This window comes from Chiloscyllium plagiosum, unplaced genomic scaffold (assembly GCF_037043375.1).
Source record: "Chiloscyllium plagiosum isolate Xiang-an unplaced genomic scaffold, Cpla_swu_hap1 HiC_scaffold_6, whole genome shotgun sequence".
NCBI classification, from domain to species: domain Eukaryota; kingdom Metazoa; phylum Chordata; class Chondrichthyes; order Orectolobiformes; family Hemiscylliidae; genus Chiloscyllium; species Chiloscyllium plagiosum.
In genome coordinates this window covers 80,962,126-80,984,397 of record NW_028270144.1, presented here as the reverse complement: position 1 = coordinate 80,984,397, position 22,272 = coordinate 80,962,126, and the positions used below count along the sequence as shown (strand labels likewise).

At 39.1% G+C, this 22,272-nt stretch overlaps 1 protein-coding gene across 1 annotated transcript in view; it reads right to left on the bottom strand.

Annotated features, from left to right (window-relative positions):
- Nucleotides 1-11,156: 11,156 nt before the first annotated feature.
- Nucleotides 11,157-22,272, bottom strand: part of LOC122550699 (protein THEM6-like) — a 31,583-nt gene continuing 20,467 nt past the window's right edge. Inside the window, exons 3-4 of the mRNA XM_043691829.2 lie at nt 20,302-20,434; nt 11,157-11,678 (exon numbers count right to left, since the gene is read on the bottom strand). Coding sequence (XP_043547764.1) covers nt 11,451-11,678; nt 20,302-20,434 — 361 coding nt within the window. The 3' untranslated portion in view covers nt 11,157-11,450. The remainder of the gene's footprint in view (nt 11,679-20,301; nt 20,435-22,272) is intronic.

Below are 22,272 nucleotides of genomic sequence, written 5' to 3'. Positions count from 1 at the left end.
TCATAACAACTATGCATTTCTTCTAGAACAAAATGTCAGTCAACCATGGCTAACAAAGTTCAAGATTGTATCAGATTATAAACAGGTGCTGCATATAGCAGTAATTCTGAGGATTGGGAAGTCTTTAGAGTACAGCAAAGGTGATCCAAGAAACTGATCAAAAATGTGAGAACAAAATCTAGCAAGAAATATTAAAATGGACTGTAATATCTTCTGTAGGTGGAAAAAGGAAATATTTGGCTAAAACAAAGGTGGGTTCATTACTGGAAGAGTCAGGAAAATTTGTAATGGGGAATAGAGAACTGATAGAGAAGTCAAATGATTGTTTTGTATCTGTTTTCACTGAGGAAGATACTAGAAATCTCCCAGAACTGAAGATCCAAGTGACTGAGAAGAATGAGAAGTTGAAGGAAATTAACATCAGTAGGAAGATTGTACTGTAGAAATTAATAGTGCTAAAAGTTGACAAGTCCCCAGGGTTGATGGTCGACATTGAAGAAGGTGGCTATTGAGATAGTCAATGCATTGGTGATCACCTAAGCCACAGCTAACAAAATATATTTAAGATGTACTGACGAGAACATGAATCTGGGATTCCTGCAATAGGAAGGACATCAATAAATTGGAGGGTTCAGAAAAGATTTACCAGGATTTTGCCAGGAACAGAGGGTTTGAGTTACAAAAATAGGATGTAAAGGCTGGGAGCACAGGAAGTTGAGGAATGACCTTCTAAAATCATGAGGGGCATAGGTAAGGTGAAGAGCGAGGATCTTTCCCCGAGGGTGGAGGAAGTTCAAAACTAGGAGGTATACTTTTAATGTGAGAGGAGAAAGAGTTAAAAGGGACGTGAGGGCAATTTTTTGAGTGGTTTGAATGTGGAATGAACTACTGGAGGAAGAGGTAGATGTAGGTCCAGTTACATGTAAAAGAGATTGGATAGATACATAAATAGGAAAGGTTTAGAGGGGTATGGACCAAATGCAGCAAGTGGGGCAAATTTAGTTTGGGAAACGTGGTTGGCTTGGATGAGTTGGACCAAAGGGTCTGTTTCTGTGCAGTATGATGCTATGACTCCACCTTCCCAAATTCTATAGATTCTGGAATTCTGAGAAGTGCATCCTGAAGCAGTGCGGTAAGAGTGCCAAAATGTGACACGGGGCAAGAGGAAACCACTGATTGGGTAAGTAAGGTTGATTAGTATACTATCTTTTTATTGCTTAGAGTTTATAAAGCCTTTTGGATTTATACTTTATACTGCAGAGATTCAGAGAAGAAGGCCCCTAAAGTAATTAGTATTATTTGATTTTAAGGGCAATCTAAGGGTTTAATTTAAAGGAGAAACTTGTGGAATGAGCTCAAGGCAGTGTTGTGCTCCTCCTCCTCCTCCTCCTCCAGATATTAAGGTGACCAGAAGACACTTTAAAGATAATTCAAAGAAATGTTTGGCATGTCTTCATTAACTGAGGCTGAAGAAGCAGATCCATTAAGTTGGCACAAACAGCTCACATTGAAGCTGAGTCAGACAGAGGTTCTGAGTTTTATCATCTTAAAAACTGAGTGCTGATGAGGAAGTGGAGACATTTCACAGACCTGCAGACAAAGAATTGTTCATCAAACCAGATACCGTATGGAGAAATTGTGAGTGGTGCATGAAATTACTGTTGCATAGTATATAGTCAGAGAGTCATACAGCACAGAAACAGACCCTTTGGTCCAACCTGTCCGCATTGACCAGATATCCCAATTTGATCTAGTCTTGTTTGCCAGCATTTGGCCCATATCCCTCTAAACCCTTCCTATTCATGTACCCATCCCAGATGTCTTTTAAAAGTTGTAATTGTAGCAGCCTCAACCACTTCCTCTGGCATTTTGTTCTATATGCATACCACCCTCTACATGAAAAAGGTACCCCTTAGGTCCTTTTTAAATTTTTTTCCTCACCTTAAATCTATGCCCCTTTTCCATGCCCTTCATGATCTTACAAACTTCTATAATGTCACCCCTCGGCATCCGACATTCCAGGGAAAAAAGCCCCAGCCTAGGGTCAGTTGCAGATGGGGCAATGACAGAATGTAATGAGTCTATCAGAAAGGTTTCTTATGCGATGAAACAAAGGGATCGGGTAAAGTGTGTCTGTTTTTAAGGCAAGGAGTGTCTGAAATAGTGATCAGTACTTGGGGCTATGATGTTGTGGCCATAACGGAGATGTGGGTTTCACAGGGGCAGGGACAGTTGCTTGATGTTCCAGGGTTTAGAACGTTTTAAAAGAACAGGGAGGGTGGAAAAAGAGGAGGGGGTGTAGCATTACTAAACAGAGAGTGCATCACAGCTACAGAAATGAAGGTTGTTGAGAAAGGTTTGTCTACTGAGTCAGTATGGGTGGAAATTAGGAACAGCAAGAGAACAGCCACCTCATTGGGGGTTTTCTACAGACCACCTAATAGCAGTAGAGAGATTGAAGAACTCATAGGCGGGCAGATTCTGGAAAAATGCAGAAGTAGCAGGGTTGTTGTTATGGATGATTTCAACTTTCCCAATATCGACTGGAACCTCGTAAGTGCAGATGGTTTGGATGGAGCTGTTTTTGTCAGGTGTGTTCAGGAGGGTTTCCTTACTCAGTATGTAGACAGACTGACAAGGGGAGAGGCCATTTTGGATTTGGTGCTCGACAACGAGCCAGGACAGATGTCAGATCTTGTGGTGGGAGAACACTTTGGTGAAAGTGATCACAACTGCCTCACATTTAGCATAGCCTTGGAGAGTGAAAGGAGCAGTTACCGAGGGAAGATATTTAATTGGGGAAAAGGAAATTATGACACTATCAGACAGGAGTTGGGAAGTACAGACTGGGAGCAATTGTTCCACAGAAAGGGCACAGCAGACATGAGACTATTTAAGGAGCAGTTGTTGCAAGTGATGCACAAATTTGTTCCTCTGAGACCAGTAAGAAGGGGTAAGATTTAAGGAACCTTGGATGACGAGAACAGAGGAGCTTCTCGTCAAAAGGAAGAAGGCAACTTACGTAAGGTGGAAGAAGCAAGGATCGAGCCCAGCTTTAGAGGATTACAGGCTTGCTAGAAGGGAGCTCAGAAATGGACTGAGGAGAGCCAGGAGGGCGCACGAAAAAGGCTTAGCAAGAAGGATTAGGGAGAACCAAAAGGCATTTTCCTCATACATGAGGAATAAGAGAATGATCAGGGAGAAGGTAAGGCTGATCAGGGATAGCAGATGGAACTTGTGCGTGGAGTCTGAGCAGATAGGGGAAGCCCTAAATGAGTGTTTTGCTTAGGTTTTCACCAAGGAAAGGGAACTTGTTGTGAATGAAAACTTAGAGGAGCTGGGATACAGTCTTGATCGGATCGAGATTGATGAAGTTAATGTGCTGGAAATTTTGGAAAACATTAAGATTGATAAATCTGGTCTGACCTTGGGGACTTAGCTTAGGCTGCTCTGGGAAGAGAGAAAGGAGGTTGCTAAGCTGTTGGCGAGGATATTTGCCTCCTCACTCTCCACGGGAGTCGTACCGGAGGATTGGAAGGAGGTGAATATTGTTCCTCTTTTCAAGAAGAGTAACAGCGAAATCCCTACAATTACAGACCAGTCAGTCTTAGTCTGTGGTCAGCAAAGGTTTGGAAAGAATTCTGAGGGACAGGAGTTATGACTATTTGGCAAAGCATAGTGTGATTAAAGGCAGTCAGCATGGCTTTGTGAGGGGCAGGTCATGCCTCACAAATCTTATTGAGTTCTTTGAGGAGGTGATGAGACAGGTCGATGAAGGTTGAGCAGTGAATGTGGTGTATATGGACTTCAGCAAGGCATTTGATAATGTTCCCCATGGTAGGCTCATTCATAGTCAGGAAGTATGGGATACAGGGAGATTTGGCTATCTGGATTCAGAATTGGCTGGCTGACAGAAGGCAGAGAGTGGTTGTAGATGGAAAGTATTCTGCCTGGAGGTCAGTGTTGACTGGGGTCCCGCAGGGCTCTTTTCTTGGGCCTCTGCTCTTTGTAGTTTGTATAAATGACTTGGACAAGGAGGTTGAGGGGTGGGTTAGTAAATTTGCAGATGACTCAAAGGTTGGAGGTGTAGTCGATAGTATAGAGGGCGACTGCAGGCTGCAGCGTGACATAGACAGGATGCAGAGCTGGGCTGAGAAATGGCAGATGGAGTTCAACCTGGATAAATGCGAAGTGATGCATTTTGGAAGGTCGAACTTGAATGCTGAATATAGGATTAAAGACAGGATTCTTGGCAGTGTGGAGGAACAGAGGGATCTGGGTGTGCAAGTACATAGATCCCTCAAAGTTGCCACCCAAGTGGATAGGGTTGTTAAGAAAGCATATGGTGTTTTGGCTTTCATTAGCAGGGGGATCGAGTTTAAGAGCCGCGAGGTTTTGCTGCAGCTCTACAAATCCCTGGTGAGATCACACTTGGAATATTGTGTCCAGTTCTGGTTGCCCTAATATAGGAAAGATACAGAGGCGTTGGGAAGGGTGCAAAGAAGGTTTACCAGGATGCTGTCTGGACTTGAGGGCTTGCCTTATGAAGAAAGGTTGAATAAGCTCAGACTTTTCTCTCTGAAGAGAAGAAGGAAGAGAGGATACCTGATCGAGATATACAAGATAATGAGAGGAATAGATGATAGAGTCAAAAGCCAGAAACTTTTCCCCAGGGCAGGATTCACTGGTACGAGGAGTCATAGTTTGAAGATATTAGGAGGAAGGTATAAAGGAGACGTCAGAGGTCGGTTCTTTACGCAGAGAGTTGTGAATGTATGGAATGCATTGCCAGCTGTGGTGGTGGAAGCAGAGTCATTGGGGAAATTTAAGTGACTGCTGGACATGCACATGGATAGCAGTGAGTTGAGGGGTGCATAGGTTGTTACTATATTTTACATTAGGATTAAACCTCAGCACAACATTGTGGGCCAAAGGGCCTGTTCTGTGCTGTACTTTTCTATGTTCTATTCAGCCTCTTCCTATAATTCAAATCTGCCAGTCCTGGCATCAACCTTGTAAATCTTTTCTGCACCATCTTAGGTTTAACAGCATCCTTCCAATAGAAGAGCAACCAGAATTGTACCCAGTATTCTAAAAGTGACCTCCCCCAATGTCCTGTACAGCCATAACGTAACATCCCAACTCCCTTACTCAGTGTTCTGACTAATGAAGGCAAGTGTGCCAAATACCTCCTTCACCACCCTGTCTATCTGCGACTCAACTTTCAAGGAACTTGCACCCCCATGTCTATTTGTTCAGCCACAGTCCCAGGGCCCTACCATTAACTGTATAAGTCCTGTCCTGACTTGCCTTATAAAAATATGACACCTCACATTTATCTAAATTAACCTCCATTTGCTACCCCTCGGCTCATTGGCCCATCTGATCAAGGTCCCATTGCAAGCTGAGATAATCTTCTTCATTGTCCACTGGACCAGCTATTTTGCTGTCATCTGCAACTTACTAACTGCCACTCCTACATCCACATTCAAATAATTTACATAAATGACAAAAAGCAGAGAACCCAGCACCAATCCCTGTGGTACATGATTTGTCACAGGCTCCAATCTGAAAAGCAACCCTCTACCACCATACTCAGTCTTTATTGGAATATGAGAAACACAAGCATTGATAAACAGCTATTTTACATGACCAAGACTTCCATAAAAATATAATGCAGTTCTGTAAAACATGTCATACATGTCAGGTACTAGGAAAGCAACATATAATTAAACCACACCCTTTGATACCCTTACAGTTTATGAAGAACCATTTAGTTAGGTGTTAGTAGATTGTGAAGGAGCATACTGAAAATGAAATGGGTTATCAGTATATACTTAGGTTATGGATATAACAACTCTATTTGCAGAAGCTATTCTTGAAATAATGGCTATTGCAGCTAAGGTAGTAGTGGAAAAGTTCACTTTTTTTTATTCGTTACAATATGCAAATTGAGATACAATCTGATCAGGATTCTAACTACATGTCGAACCTTTTCCAGGACATAATGAGCAAATTGGACATTAAGTCAAATGCATACTACCTACAAACACAGGGCGCTTTGAAAAGTTAGCATCTGACTCTCAAAACTATGATTTAGGCGTACTGTCACAAGGATCCACAGGACTGTGACAAAAGATTTGTTTTCTTAATATCTGCTATATGTCAGAATTTCTACTGGATTTAGTCCATTTGAAGTGATTTACAGTCATGAGATTAGAAACCCATTAAAATTAATAAGGGAGAAGTTTTTGGAACAAAAACAACAAATCCTCAATGTTGGATTACATGCCCATGCTTCTCGAAAGACTTGTAAGAGCATGTAGGGTACCACAATAGCTTTTGAAATTTCACAAACAAAAATAAAAGAATGGATGGATAAACATTCTACAAGTAGACTGTTTGAAGCATGTGATGAATTTTGTATTGTTGCTTTTCCAAGCTGAACCCCTGGAAGTGCGATTAAAGGTAGTTAGGAAGGGTGGTAAAGTGACTTATCTGACAGATTATACTGGTAAGGAACATTGGAACAAGTGTCAGCCATTCAGCTTGTTCAGCATGCCCTACATTCACTATGGTCATAGCTGATCAAACATTTCAATATCTTTTACCCACTTATAATTAGAAATCTAACAAATCTCTACCTTAAACATACTCAAAGACAGCTTCCACAGAACTGTGTTGGTAGAAAATTCCAAAGATTCATCACCCTATCAGTAAAAAAAATTCTCTTGAATCTCAGATCTAAGTGGCTTGACTCTTTTCTTTAAATCATGCCCCTGATTCCAGTCTCACCATCCAGGGGAAACACCTTACCTGCAGCTAACCTGTCCATCCTTTAAATCGTTTTTGGAAGTTAACTTAAGACTGCCAGCAAAAAATTGGTCACCTCCAGGGAAACCTTTGCAATTTCCAGTGCCATTTGCAGCTCAAATTTGATATTTTGTTTACCACCTACCACTCCCAAATCCTCTCAGTCTCTTTTCTAAAATAATCTTAGATGAGCCCCCAATTTCTTGTACTTGTATTGGGAAAGTGTGCTGATTCTCAAGTTCCACTGCAGAGAGTTGCCATAAACTTTAATGATTTAATCAAATCTCACAAAGTCCCTGACTGACCTCTTTAATGGAATCATGTGAACTGAAAACACTGACCAGGTTCCTGCATTTAACAAGAATTACTATTTCTTACAAATGAGTAAGTTTGAAACACAAGAAACAGCTATGAATTATCATTGTACGGATCTACTAGTTAAAACCTTAAACTCTTTGAAGACTTCTACATATATGTAGCCAGTCAAATACCAATAGCACATAAGTAAAAGGAAAATAAAACCAGGAATGACTATTCAATAACTCCAGTTCACATGGTTTACTGAGATGATATTTTTAGTTTGTCAGGACTTAATGTTCTTCAATTGCTTTTCTCCAGGTGCCTTCGCTTCTTCACAGAAGAATTGGTATACTAACTACAATGTTTCTTATTAGTTAAGGGCAACAGCTTTCAGCAAACTGGTGGGGAGGAAAAAAACTAGCTTCCTTCAGAACTCAAGTATTTTTATGCAAAGACAGAGTCAAAAGCTGTCCCACCAACAAGGACAGAAATAGAATATGTGATTAGGAAGTGAAGTTCAGGGAGTCAGTGACATTATGGTAATTATTTTGGATAATTAATCCAAAACTCCAGGCAAATGGTCTGAGCACATGGGTTTCACTATGGCAGATGGTGAAATTTGAATTTTTTTGAAAACTACCAAAAAGCTAGCTGAATGGCAACTGTTGACTGCTGCAAAAACCCATCTGATTCACTAATGTCCTTTAGGGAAGGAAATCTGCCATCCATACCTGACCTACATGTGACTCCAGACACAATGCAATCTGCCCTCTGTGCAATTTGGGATGGAAAATAAGTGCTGGCATTGTCAACCATACCCTCATTCCATGAACAAATATATAAAAAATGTTGTGACAGGCTGTGATATCAATGGCTTTGGTGTTTCTATTATGTAGCTGAGGGAAATTTTGATAAACCTATTAGAGGTAGAGGTAAAGGGAGGAAGTAGTTAGAAAAGAATTGATGAATTGCCACAATGTGTCCTATAGTTTGTATATAGTAATTAGCCATAATCCACAAAGGACCATAGGCATCCGTCCATTACAGAGAGAGAAAATTGGTTAAAAATGGCATGAAGGCAGGAGGCAGGCCTCCATGAATTACCACAGTGAACTTCGGGATCATTCTGCTTCTCACTCTAGTGATTTAATTAACTGACTCTCACAAGATCAATTGCAGCCACATGTTGCCAGTGTTGAAGGTGATCAATGAGTCCCCATGCAGGTGTAAAAATCAAACAAACTGCCTCTAACCTGGAGGTGTTAAGCATTTTGAATGATACTTCAGTGTTACCAATCAAGGCAAGTGATGGGTATTGCATAACACAAAGAACTTAAGCCTTGGATAGACTTTGCCTGGTTAAGAGATGAGATGCACCGCACCTAGCTTCCAGACATGTATTTGACATGCATGGAGCTATTTATTCTTCCATCAGTGATCATGAAGATGTTGACAGGGGTGTGGTGATAGATGTAAAGTTGAAAGCCAGCTGCTCAATTTCTTTTTTTTCAAACTGACACTTATTATCACAATTCTGTGAGTTATCCAGGTTATACTGTAGGTAGACAGCAACGCTATTCAATATGTAGATGAACAAGGCCCTGCAGATGGCACTGAATTCTTTGAATGACTTTGCAACAATGTTCAAAAAAATCATCTAGTAATTAGAGTACAAAAGCAAGAAAGTTTCATGTACTTTATAAAACACTGACTTTACCTCAACTGGAGCATGGTCTCCGATTCTAATGTCCACACTTTTGAGAGGATGAGAAGAAATTGAAGTTGGTGTAGAGATTACTTATGAAAATGGTTCCAGGAATGAGAGAAATCAGTTATCAGGAATAATTTTGGTAACTGGGACTGGTCTCCTTTGATAAGATTAGTTTGAGAGGAAATTTTATAGAGATGTTCAAAATAATGAGGGACCAGTGATGTAGATTTGATTCAAAGGTATATCTACATGATGTAGGAATGCTTATGTTATCCTTCATAAGGAACTAGTAAATTGGTAATATGGTATTTTAGGATCCAACAGATATTTATTACAGCTCACTGACATACATAAATATTACATTCACAGGCAGGTTCATGTCCAGGCTAACATTAAACCTTTCATTTGCAAAGAGTAGCATGCTTCCATCAGCACATCATGCTTCAAGTGTCTAGAGTTGAGATGGAGTCTGAGACCTTTGTACTCAGGTCCCATGCTATGATAGTGATGATATCTTCAGCATGTCTGTTAAAGCTATACTTACATACCAGCTGTAAGACATAACACAATAGCCAGAACACAGTAGATCCAAAGTATCTATTCCCATTAGTAGAACATTAAAATCTAGGAAAACTTTATTTTATACCGTAAGTGGTTGGAATCTGGAATGCATTGTCTTAGAGTACAGCAGAAGCGAATTCAAGCATGGCTTTCAAATTGCTTAATCGTCTGAAGAGAGAGTATTTGAAGAACTATGGGGAAAAGGTGAGGAAGGTAAGGAGAACTCAGTTGATCTTGCAGAGAGCCAGCAGTGAAGGAGCGGGTAGATGTCCTTTCAATTATTACAAAATAATGGGGTTTTTTTCAAACTGGACAATGGCCTAGTTTCTGCATCGAAATGTGATGTTGCTAAAAGATTTTCCTTTTGAAGCATTTCTGTAAGCCGCATTAACCCTGAGGCAAAACTACCTCTTTAGCTTGCCCCACCATTCACTTTGCTCATTTATTGGCCATGTGTTGTGGGCATTGCTGGCTAGACCATCACTCATTTCCTGGAAGATACCAAGGAGCATGGCCAAGTTGGTGCAGTGCATCTTATAAAATTGTAACCATTCCTGCCACTGTGCATCAGTGGTGAAAGGTATGGATACTGAAGGTGATGGACGGGATAATCAATGAAGCACGCCATTTGTTCTGAATATCGTCAAGTGTCTTGAGTGTTGTTGGAGCTACACCTATCCAGTCAAATTGAGGGTATTCCATCATACTCCTGACCTGCCTTGTAGACGATGGGCAAGCATTGGGAATACAGGACTTGAGCTACTTACTGCAGGATTCCCAATCTCTGACCTGCTCTTCTAGCAGCCATGTTTAATATGGTTGGTCCAGCTAAATTTCTGGTCAATGGTAATCCCTAGGGTGTTTATTATAAGTGATGTTTTTCTGTGCTGTTGCTCAGAATATCTGGAATACTAGAGCTGGTGGGGTGCAGGCATGGTTTGGTGCAGTTTCACAGCTCCTGTGCAGCCTTCTCTTCATCATTCCCATTTTGATCCATGAGAAAGACATTTTGCTGCACTCAAATTCTGTTTTCTTTTTCATTACTGTTGTGCAGTAGCTCAATCTAACTAACCCTTTGAGGTTAACAGTGAGGAAATTCTTAGCTTTTGATTTACATGAATCACATGGTGAAATGTACCCATGAGTCTGAGCTGTCACATAAATGTCCTTGTCTCCAATAATTAAAATTGATAGCCTTTGCAGGAACTTTACAACTACTAATCAGTGGGAAAAGATTTGTAATAATATTGTGTGTCCTATACAATCCTGTCTTTCATCAGTTCTGAGCACAGATTTCATCTTGGCCCTGTTTCTACTGGTCCCTGAAAATCGTTTTCTTTAATATGAAAATTAAATGTTTTTCTTGATCATTCTTCGCGTATCCCTTTAAGAGATGTTACTGGTTAGTCCTAACTTTATCTGGTACAATGCAATGAGCACATTGTGCATTAAAATTATATCTGAGTCCTACAAATTTGATTTGCTCCTTTAAACAATCACTCACCTGCTTTACATGGAAGTACTAGGTGAACATTTAAAGGTTTTTTTGTACATTAAATTAGGCAGTTCATCAGATATGGTGGTTTATTCAGGCCTGAATTAAGTACCAGCAAACCACCTCCTTACCAATTGAAATTAGACTGGTCTAGGTATGACCATTTTGGGAATAGAACATTATATCATGACATTAGTGACAGGCATCATGAAAAGGATTACTCTGAGCTTTGAGCTAAGACTTGGGGACATAAAGATCTCCATCAAACATCCAGAAGATGATTAATAGTATTTACTGAAGCTAGTTGTGTTTTTTTTCTTCCAATAATAAGGATCTCACAACAGCAATATATTAACTTTACAGATTCTAAAGATGTACCATCTAATGTCATTAATTTATAATGTAAAGCTCATAACAGTAATAATAATTGTTTTCCTTGCAACACAAAATAAATATTTGATGAGGCGCTTAAATAAAATAAAGTGTCAAGCTGAATGTTGAAATTCCAGTGAGACACTATTGCCATGGATCTCCAGTGTTCCTGTTTCTTGACAGTTTGCTGTTAGTCCTTTATGCTTTCAGCTTTGCACTGCTGGCAAGGTTATATTTGATCCACATCTGTAGCTCTTCTGGAAAATCTGGGCATTCCACTTTCCTCTTACATAAGGTCTGCAGCAACTTTTCTGGGGTGCTGTACAAAACATGCTGTCGACATAACATGGTGGCACACACAAAGCTGTCCCTGCAAGAGATGAACTCCTGCTCGACATAGAATGCCTTTTCATCCCAGCAAAGAATCTGTTGGAGAGGGAATAAACATTTAATGAATAAAATAGTTCGTATTTTGCCACAATTACTCTGATTATACAAACCAGCCCGGAATTATGCTTCCAGGAATGCAAGCCAAAGACAGGGCTATGACATCGAAGCTCTAGTTCAGCCCTACTGATGTTAAGGCCTGTATATTCTGAGAAGTGGCAATCACATTCAGATTGCCATTTTGCTCCATGTTCCATTAATAACAAGCTTCATATTTCTAGTCAGAATTTCGACCCCAGCTCCTTCAGAAATGTGAAGCCTATATAAAATCAATGTTAATTTCCAAAAACTGCAGAATAGTGCAGTCTTTGTAAAAATTTGGCATGAATGATTTTGGTATAGCAAATAAGAAATAGCTGTTTCCAGATTTAAGGTGATTGACAAATGAACCATAAGTGACATGAGGAAACATTAATTTACGTAACTAGTTTTTGTGGTCTGCAAAACAGTACTTGAAAGAATGGTGGAAGGAGATTCACTAATAATACTTTAATAATAATATTAAAAAGACAATTAGATAAATGCTTGTGGGGGGAAATATTGGGTTATCAGGAAAAAGCAAAGTGGGATTAATTGAATAACTTTTTTTAAAGCAGCAGAGATACAATGAGCCAAAAAGCTTCCTTCTGTACTGGATCATTGTGATTTTATCCACTGTACCTAGTTCTAATGAGGATTTACCACATAGTATGATTTTAGTCACCAGGACAACTTACAGATGAACAATTATTTTCTTTATTTCCTATTGGTTGTATATTTCTTTTAACGTAATAGCATCAAATTTTCATACGTCTGCAAATGTTTGATATTTCTACACATAATTTATGGATATGTAATACAAAAGTAAAACAACTTACAACTGATTTTTTTCAATTAAGCACCTTAAGACATTTTCCTACATTGTAAATATCAAATAGAGCATAGGCAACCAAAAATGAAGTCCTGACCTGGGGAAGCATGCCAAACTATGAAAGCAGCATACAAAAGAGCTCAGTAATTCCACAATCAACAGATCAGCTCAAAGTCCTCTAGTTATGCCATATCCAGTCAAGAATAGTGGTACCCAATCAAATTACTGAAGAGAAAAGAGCCTCCAAAAATATCCCCATCTTCAACAAAGGTGGAGCACAATACCAGAGTGCAAAAGGAAATGCTGAACATGGATGATCCATCGCAGAGCCTCAGATACAAACATTTAACAGAGTGCACAATGGAAACAGCAAAACCTTTGGGCCTGACAACATCTAACACTAACGCTGAAGATGTGTGCTTCAGAACGAGATGCATTTCTATCACAGTTGATTGTAATACCGGACAAGCCAGATACAAAGTGAAACATGGCTTGATAGACCATAAATTTTATATTTGCAATTTGTTTGCCATAGTGGTCAGGCACTAAACATCTTTACAAGAGGTTGCGCATGTACCTTTAATAAATTTTGATGTTCTTTATTACATACAAAAGTAAAACAACAAATAAGTTTATGCTGGACAAGATTTAATTGAAAGGCTCTTATTATAGATACCAGAAATAAAGATTCACCCTTTTGGCTACAACAACAACAACCTTACACATACTCAAACCTTGGTGATGGATCACCCTATTTCCCACTTTAAAAGTTCTTTATTCAGTGAGCACAGCTTCTGCATTCACTCAATTCCATTTATTTAGTTGATGTCTCTTCCTGAATCCTTCAGATAACCTGCTAACACAGATTACTTAATTCTTATAAGGGTTCTTTAATCTTCTCTTCTACAGCCTTATGTTTCTGGAGTTTTTCTCTCACTCACATGAAGCCAAGACATCTTTTTGTCTATCCTGTTTTGAAGACTGCTCAACAACATTGCTCCTTTTAGGACTATTTCTCTATCGCTGAAAGAAATCTACACATCCATTGACCTTCTGCATTGCTCCATTGTTTCCCCAAAATAAACCGGTTTATCTTTGCCTTGCTATGTCAGAAGACACCTTGCTGCTTGTCAATAAGCCATTTTTCTTCTCTTCTTTGTTTCTAAAGGCACTAACCTATTCATGAAGGTTCTTAAGAAGTCTAATGAGTTAATTGATTAAACCAGCTGTGGAAAAGGACATGTTTCTAATAGTTGTCAGTGATCAAATTGCTGAAGACTGGATGGTATTAGAGCTTGAATATAGTTTGATTATCTGTTTCAGTCTGATCCTCAGAAGTCCAAATAAACTAAATTGTGAGCATTCTGTGTGTAAGATTTTTTTGCATTATTTTGTTATCTACTTTGCTTCATTAAAGAACTTAGAGTACATCCTGCTGTTATTGACATCCAGAGTAAATCTGATGGACCAGGGAAAGTAGGAATAAATGATGACGGCCTCTCTTTTATGACATCTAATTTCTCCATTATAACACTACCTCACTTCCTCAGAAGTCCAAAGAATTTCCTCCCCTGCGTCCTTCTCCACCAATCACAAGATGACATTGAACTCATTCTAATCATACCTATACAACAGTCACAAACATCGTTATGTTCTGACCTGGTAGCAACTGCAAAACGTCTCTGATAGCTGTTCTCTAACTTCACGTCCAGCCATTTTCTTTCTATTGAACACCAAGCTCTCCTACTAATAATCTTATTTTGCTCCCTGTCATCAGGTAACTATAAACTTATGATTTTGCAATACACTTTAAATAAACATCCTTCTGTTTCTGTAGGAAACAAAATGTCTTTCAAGAAGCAATACTCAGATGACTAGATAATATCAAAGCCCTTAATGCAATGGAGCAAACAACACTCAAAATCATAGACTCATCAAGAGCAACTAATGTTGGAGTTGGCAAGGCTGCAGCAATACTGATTTCCTAATACTTATCCACAATACACTCAGCCATACACATGCTCCATCATGTTCCCAGTTGTTGCTCCCACACTGAAACTCAGGCTTCCAGGAACTCAGCTGGAGACATGTTGTGCACATATTCTACTCCTGAGCACTGAAACTGCCTTACTTTCCACAGTACAGGAAGAACACACCACAGCTTTGAACTCTTTCATCACTCACCCATTTAAATTAAACTCTTCAATTCTCTTAAAAATCAAACAATAATTTCTCTAGGGCCCTTCTTCTCTGGATCCCTGTAATACAGGAGTTATGCAACCAGCTTGATGACAATCCAAAATTGAATAAGGTAGTTAGTTATCAGCTACTGTCAGCACCATTCATCACCCATTTCCCTGCTGTGCACCTGAGGTAGAAAAGCAGTCACTTCAGAACCACCATCATGCACTCCATTGTCCTGAAGCATCCCTAGAATTTTCCTCACTAACTGACATTCCTTCATGTACAAACATTTTTGTATCAAGAAACGATACAATACGTACATATTGCTCAAAATTCCATGGGATGTTGAAAAGCAAAAACAAAATCACCTCTCATAAACTATTTGCTAAGGATGTATTAGTAGAATAAATGTAAAAGAAAGCAATCTTCAAGATAAACTCTCCTGGTGGCCTAATTACAAATAGCAAAACCTGGAGTGCTTGCAGTTGAGTGCCATTGTAAGGAAGAAATAGCGCTGCTGCAGCCTTGTGTTAGTACTCTTGAAGAAGGTCTAATGCCCGAAACGTCGATTCTCCTGTTCCCTAGATGCTGCCTGACCTGCTGCGCTTTTCCAGCAACACATTTCCATCTCTTAGTACTCCTGAAGTCCGTTATGGGTCGTCTCTTGGATTAGAACCTAGTAACAGTGTAACAGTGAAGTGACAGCAATATATTTCTGTGTCTTCATACCCTTGCAATATATTTACTTAAGTTTAAAAATGCTAGCTGTAGACCTAATTTTTATTCTATCAAACTGAACAGCATTAAAGAAGTCAGGAGAAAGGTCATAAGGTCCAACAATAAAGTGACCATAACAGTAAATAAACCCTATCTTTTAGTTTTCCACTTGCTACTTCTTTATTGGCACTTCTTTTGCCACCTTATATGTTTGTCTCTTTGTCATTAAGAAAACCATATCCTCTTTCCATGCTATTCTTAAATCACTTTTTCACAAAATGTTGAAATTGTTCAGGTATCATTGCAAGTAAAGAGTAGATATAATTAAATGAACACTGTTAGAATATTTATTAAAAATTCAAAAGATAATCATGAATAGTAACATGAGAAGACTGTCACACTCACTGGGGTGGCACACTGGAAACAGATCCCCACTTCCCAGTCATCACAAAAGCTAAACATTTTTATTAAAATACACAAAGTCCCCAATATACCTGTCAGAGACACCCAGGAAACAGAAAACACAGGCCAGTTTCTGTACTTAACAAGAACTGTTATTTATTATAGATAAATAGATTCTAACTATAGTTAAACAACAATAAATTGTTGACATATAACTTTAGTAGTTAAGACTCTCACCCCATCTGCCCCTTGTAGCAGTCCAAAGGCTTCTGCCAGTATTCTGCGCACTCACAAGATGTTCAGCTGCACAGGAGCCAATCAGATAGTTGTTCTTACGCTGATGGCCTTGGCCATCTACAATTAGTCGCAACTATACAAAGCAATCAGCAATTTGTTGCTAGCCAAATTTTACATTGTACACTTCTCCCGATGTTGGCACATCTACAGACAGATTTCCCTACTACTTGAACACAGCAGCAGTGTAAACATAACTTACAATGTGTTTGAGGAGGCTGGAAAGGGATTTGAGGGTTGGAAAGGAAGATTATTTGAAATTGGAGAACTCAGTGTTGAGTCGTCCGGGCTGTAGGCTGATTACGGTTTTACAAAAATATTGGTGAAGGTCCAGTGGTAATGTTCAGATGATGTTACATTTTTTTAAAAAATTCATTAACATGATGTGGACATTGCTGGGCTGGGCCAGCATTTATTGCCCATCCCTAGTTGCCTTGGAGAGATGGTGACACATTTTTAGAGACTGCACAATGCATGAGCTATTATTCTACTGTAAAGGTGAAGAAGCAGTGATTACTATTGCTGTAAAGCTACAAAGTTAATTTTGGTGATAACCATTGTCCTCCTTTACTTCTCATTGACTCCCCCTTTCTTGATTTCTTGCCTGGTCTTGCCTTCTTTCAAACTGTTGCAGCTACCTATCGTAATCCTACTTTTTAGTGTTTTGCCATAGTGTTTTTGTTTTGCTCTTCCAAAGATGGTATGAGCAGGCCTAAGTATTGATTAGGTAGGCAGGTGAACATGTGGCCTGAGAAATAATTAGACCAGTCAGGTTAATGAAAATAAGACACTAGTAGCCATGAGAGTAAGCTGCAAAACACTTCAACAAAAAAGCATTCTGAGTTTTTGAACAAGCTGAGGACTACTCAATAAGAATAGGCAGCTGAATATACAGGATGAAAAGTATGTAGTGAGCTAGTGTGCAAATGAGTAGAAGGCTGGAAAGGAGAGGGAGCAGAAATACTGAAGTTCGATGCTACACTCTGTTGGTATGGTCACAACCAGAGGCTATGAAATTATCCTGTATTGGCTTTTTCAGAAAATGTAAAGCATCACTGGTAGCAACATTAAAGATTGAACCTGATGATAATTGCTGCTTGATCTGCCAGTGGATGGAAAATAATCAATTTCCCCAATGACAGAACATTTTATAAGAACATTGGAAAAAGAGTAGGCCATTCAACTCTTCAAGCTTGTTCCACCAGTCTGGGAGATCATGGCTGATCTGTGGCCCAACAAAAAAATCTCAGATTTTAAAAAAACTGAACTAGTATTGATCGTCCTTGTGTTTAGAAGTACTCCCTAAAATTGCTGACATTTGTGGCCTGTGAAAACCTTAGCCTCCAGCCACACTGTCTAAGTTATGAATGTACAACTCAAGTACACGTGCAGTAACTCCATTATTGGTAAGTTTGTTGTGCAGTACGATCAATGACATGTAAAGTTGACCCAGTTCTGAGAATAGCTCCCACTGCATAAGCACATTTGACAAAATTGGGACCACAATAAAATTTCACTGTTTAACTTCAGTTTCTGTGATGCCTTTCTTTCTAAAAGATATTTTCAACAGACATTTTGAAATTAAGTTGAAAAAGAATTATATCAATTTAGTTCTGAAGGAAGGTCACTGGACATGAAATGTTAACTTTGCTTTTATCCACGGTTAGGTGAGAGGAGAAAGATTTAGAAAGAACACGAGGGGCAACTTTTTCTTTTACACAGAGTGGTTTGTTTGTGGGATGAACTGCCAAAGAAAGTGGTGGATGTATAGAGAGTTACAACATTTAAGAGACATGGGTAAGTTCATGAATAGGAAAGGTTTGGAGGGATATGGGCCAGATGTAGGAAAATGGGTTTAGTTTACTTTGAGAACATGTTTGGTGTGGACTGCTTGGACCAAAGGGTCTGTTTCCATGCTGTGTGACTGTGACTCCATGAAAGGTACTGCCAGAGCTGAGTTTTTCCAGCAATTTCTGTTTTTATTTCTGATTTCCAGCATCTGCAGTTATTTTTATATCAATTTAGTTATTGTGAAATTGTTGTGAAATGGAAAGAAATTTTGAGTGATGGTTCATTTGAAATTATTGGTCATAGGATAACTTTACACCTAATCTAACACAAATCAGGCATTCTATTTAATATGATATAGTCTCAGTCAGGAAGGTGAATTTGCTTATTTTAGCAGGCTGTTGAAAATATAACAATAAGAACTTTTGTGCTGCTTTCTTTCAGTGACGGAGATCTACCTGTATGCACATTACAGGTAGATCTCATTCTACTTAAACAAAAACTGTAAATCCTTGGAAAAGGATAAAATCTTACCATGATGGATATGGTCTAGTACTTGGGATAAAACTGAGCCTGCAGCAGAAACACCAAACACAATAGTTCAAAATGGAACCAGTGAGCCTTAACTTGCAGTTTAGTGGAAATAATAACATCCATACCCTTATAACTTTTAGACTTGACTATTTCTGTGATTCCTGACCACACTGGCAAATTGAAGTTATGATTTGGGAAAATACCATCAAATTACGTTATGGTCTGGTTAGAGATCAGTAACTTATCTTTAAAGTAGACAAAAGGTGAAATCCAGTGGAGCTACTATGAGAACAAAGCACAGATTCCAGTTTTGAACAACAATATTTTGCAAGTTAGAACAGTAATGCAATCTACAATAAAAATACAACTCCCAGAATTAACATATGTGGTAAACATAGATAATAAACTGTAGTCAAACACTTCACAGCATACATCAAATAACAAATGCAATCAGGATAAATTTCATGGATATCTCAGCAACTCCCCCCATAAATGTTAATGAAATGGTAGGTCATCATATTTTATTAAACTTCACAAAGAGTTATGATTCTTCACTTTTGCCAATCTGACCTTGAGAAACTCACTCTCAACAACTGCTCCTGTTCTAGTTGATCACCATTTTATCCTGGGTCTATGCTTCCATGAATTCTAAAAACTGCACAGGCACAACTTAAGTTTTTCAATACCGATTAATTTCATTAAGCTATTTCCGCATTGCAGCTCAACAAATTATTTCTGCATGGAGATTGCTTCTCTTTCTCAAAAGACTTCCCTGAGCCTCAGTTACATAAAGCTATTCAAGTGCTTTTGACTTCTCGCTGAGTATCCTACACACAGCACGTGTGGTTCAGATGCATTCTCTGAGCACAACAAAAAATCAACAGCAACACATGTTTACTCTCTTTCTCCCCCTCACAAATTCACTGACTTTCAGTCTCTGTACATCTTGTCTGAATTCCTGTTCAGTGACCATTGAACTATCCCAAGTGACCTAATAAAAACCTTGCAGTAAGCCCAGTCCATTTTGCTGTAAGAATTGAATATTGACACCTAACAACTCTTGGACCTGAGAGTTATTTGAAGTTACATTTCATAGAGAACATTGACTGGCTCAGTAGAAAGAAAATGGATATCAATATGGAGGATTTCATTACACCATTTTATTGAACTCCTCGTCAGCTGTCGATGATGTCCTCCAAACTTGTTGCTTATTGTTGGAAAGAGTGAATACACTGCCTTTCTCTAGTCCCACTACTCCATGGATCACAAAATGAATTTAATTTTATCGAAATAAATTTTATGCACATTCATTATACTTTAGATATCATACTACAAGGCATTAAAGGTCTCAATTTAAGAAAAATTGCTATTTAATGCTTTTCTTTTCCCCGACCCAGTGCTGGAATTTAAGAGCACCGTCCAATTTGGAAATACTTTTATTACACAGCAGTTAACTTACCACTGATTTGTTTACTTGAATACAAAAGCTGTGTGATTAAAAGATCAGGTCAGTTTAAACACATCTGCATCTTCGAGTAAACTGTGCATGGCATGGGATTAAGCACCTGCCAACGTAGCAGTTGCTGAATACAGATGAACTGCTGAGCATCACATGCTATAAAAGCCAACTCTACAAGAGCAAGGCACAGTGAGTCGGTTGCTTGATGTTTAGTGAGTTTTCTGCTCAAAGATGTTGCGACATAGCATATCATCTGATTTACCTTAAGCAACATCAACAGATATCCAACGTGAAAATCAGAAATACAATACAACTTAACCACTTTGACTGAATATTCTTTACTATACCATCATGAACAGGAAGTACCAACTTACCCTGGATCGAATCTTGAACTGTTCAAATAAATTCAGAGATCGTCTGTACCGTATTGTTGCGGCACCAAGCACCATATTAGCTTTTAACTTTCTTGTTACATGGAATATACCATTGCGGATATAGAGTGAGAACCTGGAAAACATATACAATATAAGGGAGGATGTCGAAACCATTTCAGAATTATTCATAAGTGTACAAAGTTCTGAAACAAATACTTGGATGTAAATCTGATTTATTTCAAAGGAACAGTTTGAAATAATCTTGGAATCTTGGTTTAGGAAATAAAACCTGACCAAATCAGGAAAAAGAGCCAATGCATATATTTGATGGACAATTCAATTTTGTGAGAAATTCAATTGACAAAGCAGCTACATTTTATCTCTGGAGATCATAAATGTTGAGAGAAAATATTGCAATACTATTAGTTTGATGGCTCGTCTAAAATTATAACTGACAATCAACACTGTTCAATTCAAAGTTTGTGAGAAGATTTGTAGCTCGGGTGCTCGTTGTTGTGGTTCTGTTCGCCGAGTTGGGAATTTGTGTTACAGATGTTTCGTCCCCTGTCTAGGTGACATCCTCAGTGCTTGGGAGCCTCCTGTGACAACTATAAATGCTGGAGGAAACAACACAAAGCGCTTCACAGGAGGCTCCTAAGCACTGAGGATGTCACCTAGACAGGGGACGAAACGTCTGCAACACAAATTTCCAGCTCGGCAAACAGAACCAAAACAACACTGTTCAATGAACCTCCCCTTGATCACCAAAATACAAAACATAAATTGTGTACATGGCATGCACATCACAAATCAGGAATGAACTGTCAAATCATTTGTGATTGAGTCATTTATTTATTCATTCATTCACAGAAGTGGGCATCAGTGCCTGGGCCAGTATTTATTGCCCACCTGTGTTTGGCCTTGAGAAGGTGGTTGTTAGCTGTCCTCTTGAAGTGCTGAACTCAATTTGGTGTAAATAGATCCACAGTCCATTAAGGAAGGATTCCAGAATTTTGACCCCAAAACACTTGAAGGACTGGTAACTTATTTCTAATTTAGGAAGGATCCTTGGAGGGAAACTCGCAGGTAGTGGTTTTCCTATGTACCTGCTGCCTTGTTCTTCCAGATGCTGGGGGGCTTGCAAGGTGCTAAGGAGTCCTATTTCAGGCTGTTGTTTGACTGGTTTATGAGACAATTCTCCCAATGTTGGCATTATCTCCTAGATGCTGGTAAAGATGACAGGGCTAAGTCTGCTGTTGTTTTTTTCTGGTGCATCAGTAAGAATCAACCATAATGCAGAAGTTCTGCACTCATATGTAGGCCAGACCAGGTATGGATGGCAATGATTTTCCATAAAGCACATTAGAATAGAATAGCAATTTATTGTCACATGTATTATTACAGAAATAAAATGTTTTATTAGTCGCCATACCACAGCGCCTAAATTAATGACAGAAAATCATAACTAAGAAGAAAAAGAAGTAAAAGTTCATCACAGTTCGATTACTGACTCCTGGGTTTGGAGTACGCTGGCAAGCCCGGCCAAAACCGCCACACAGGACCAGGCTGAGACCGCCATGTTGGGCCATTGGAAAACCCAGAGGCTGCCTCCGAAACAAGATCGAGACCTCTAGGTGAACATAAGATCTCTGTGGGAGGAATAGAACTTCATGCCAGGCTGGTGGAATACCTGAAAGCCCCAAAAGAAGACATCCATGACTGGATGAGATCTCCATGCTGGGACAAGAACACCATGCCGGTAGACCATCACACTGGGAGACTGCCCTGTCAGGCCCATACCATCATTCCACGACACTGGAAGCCACCTCATTGTTGGGCCTAGGCTGGGAGAAGACACCTTCTGGCGAAGTTGTTAAAAGAAGGGAAGGTACCATGATAAATGGAGACATTTAAAAAAAAAAGCACAGAAAGAAAAGAAAGAATAAAGTGAATGGAGTAGATGAGTAGGAT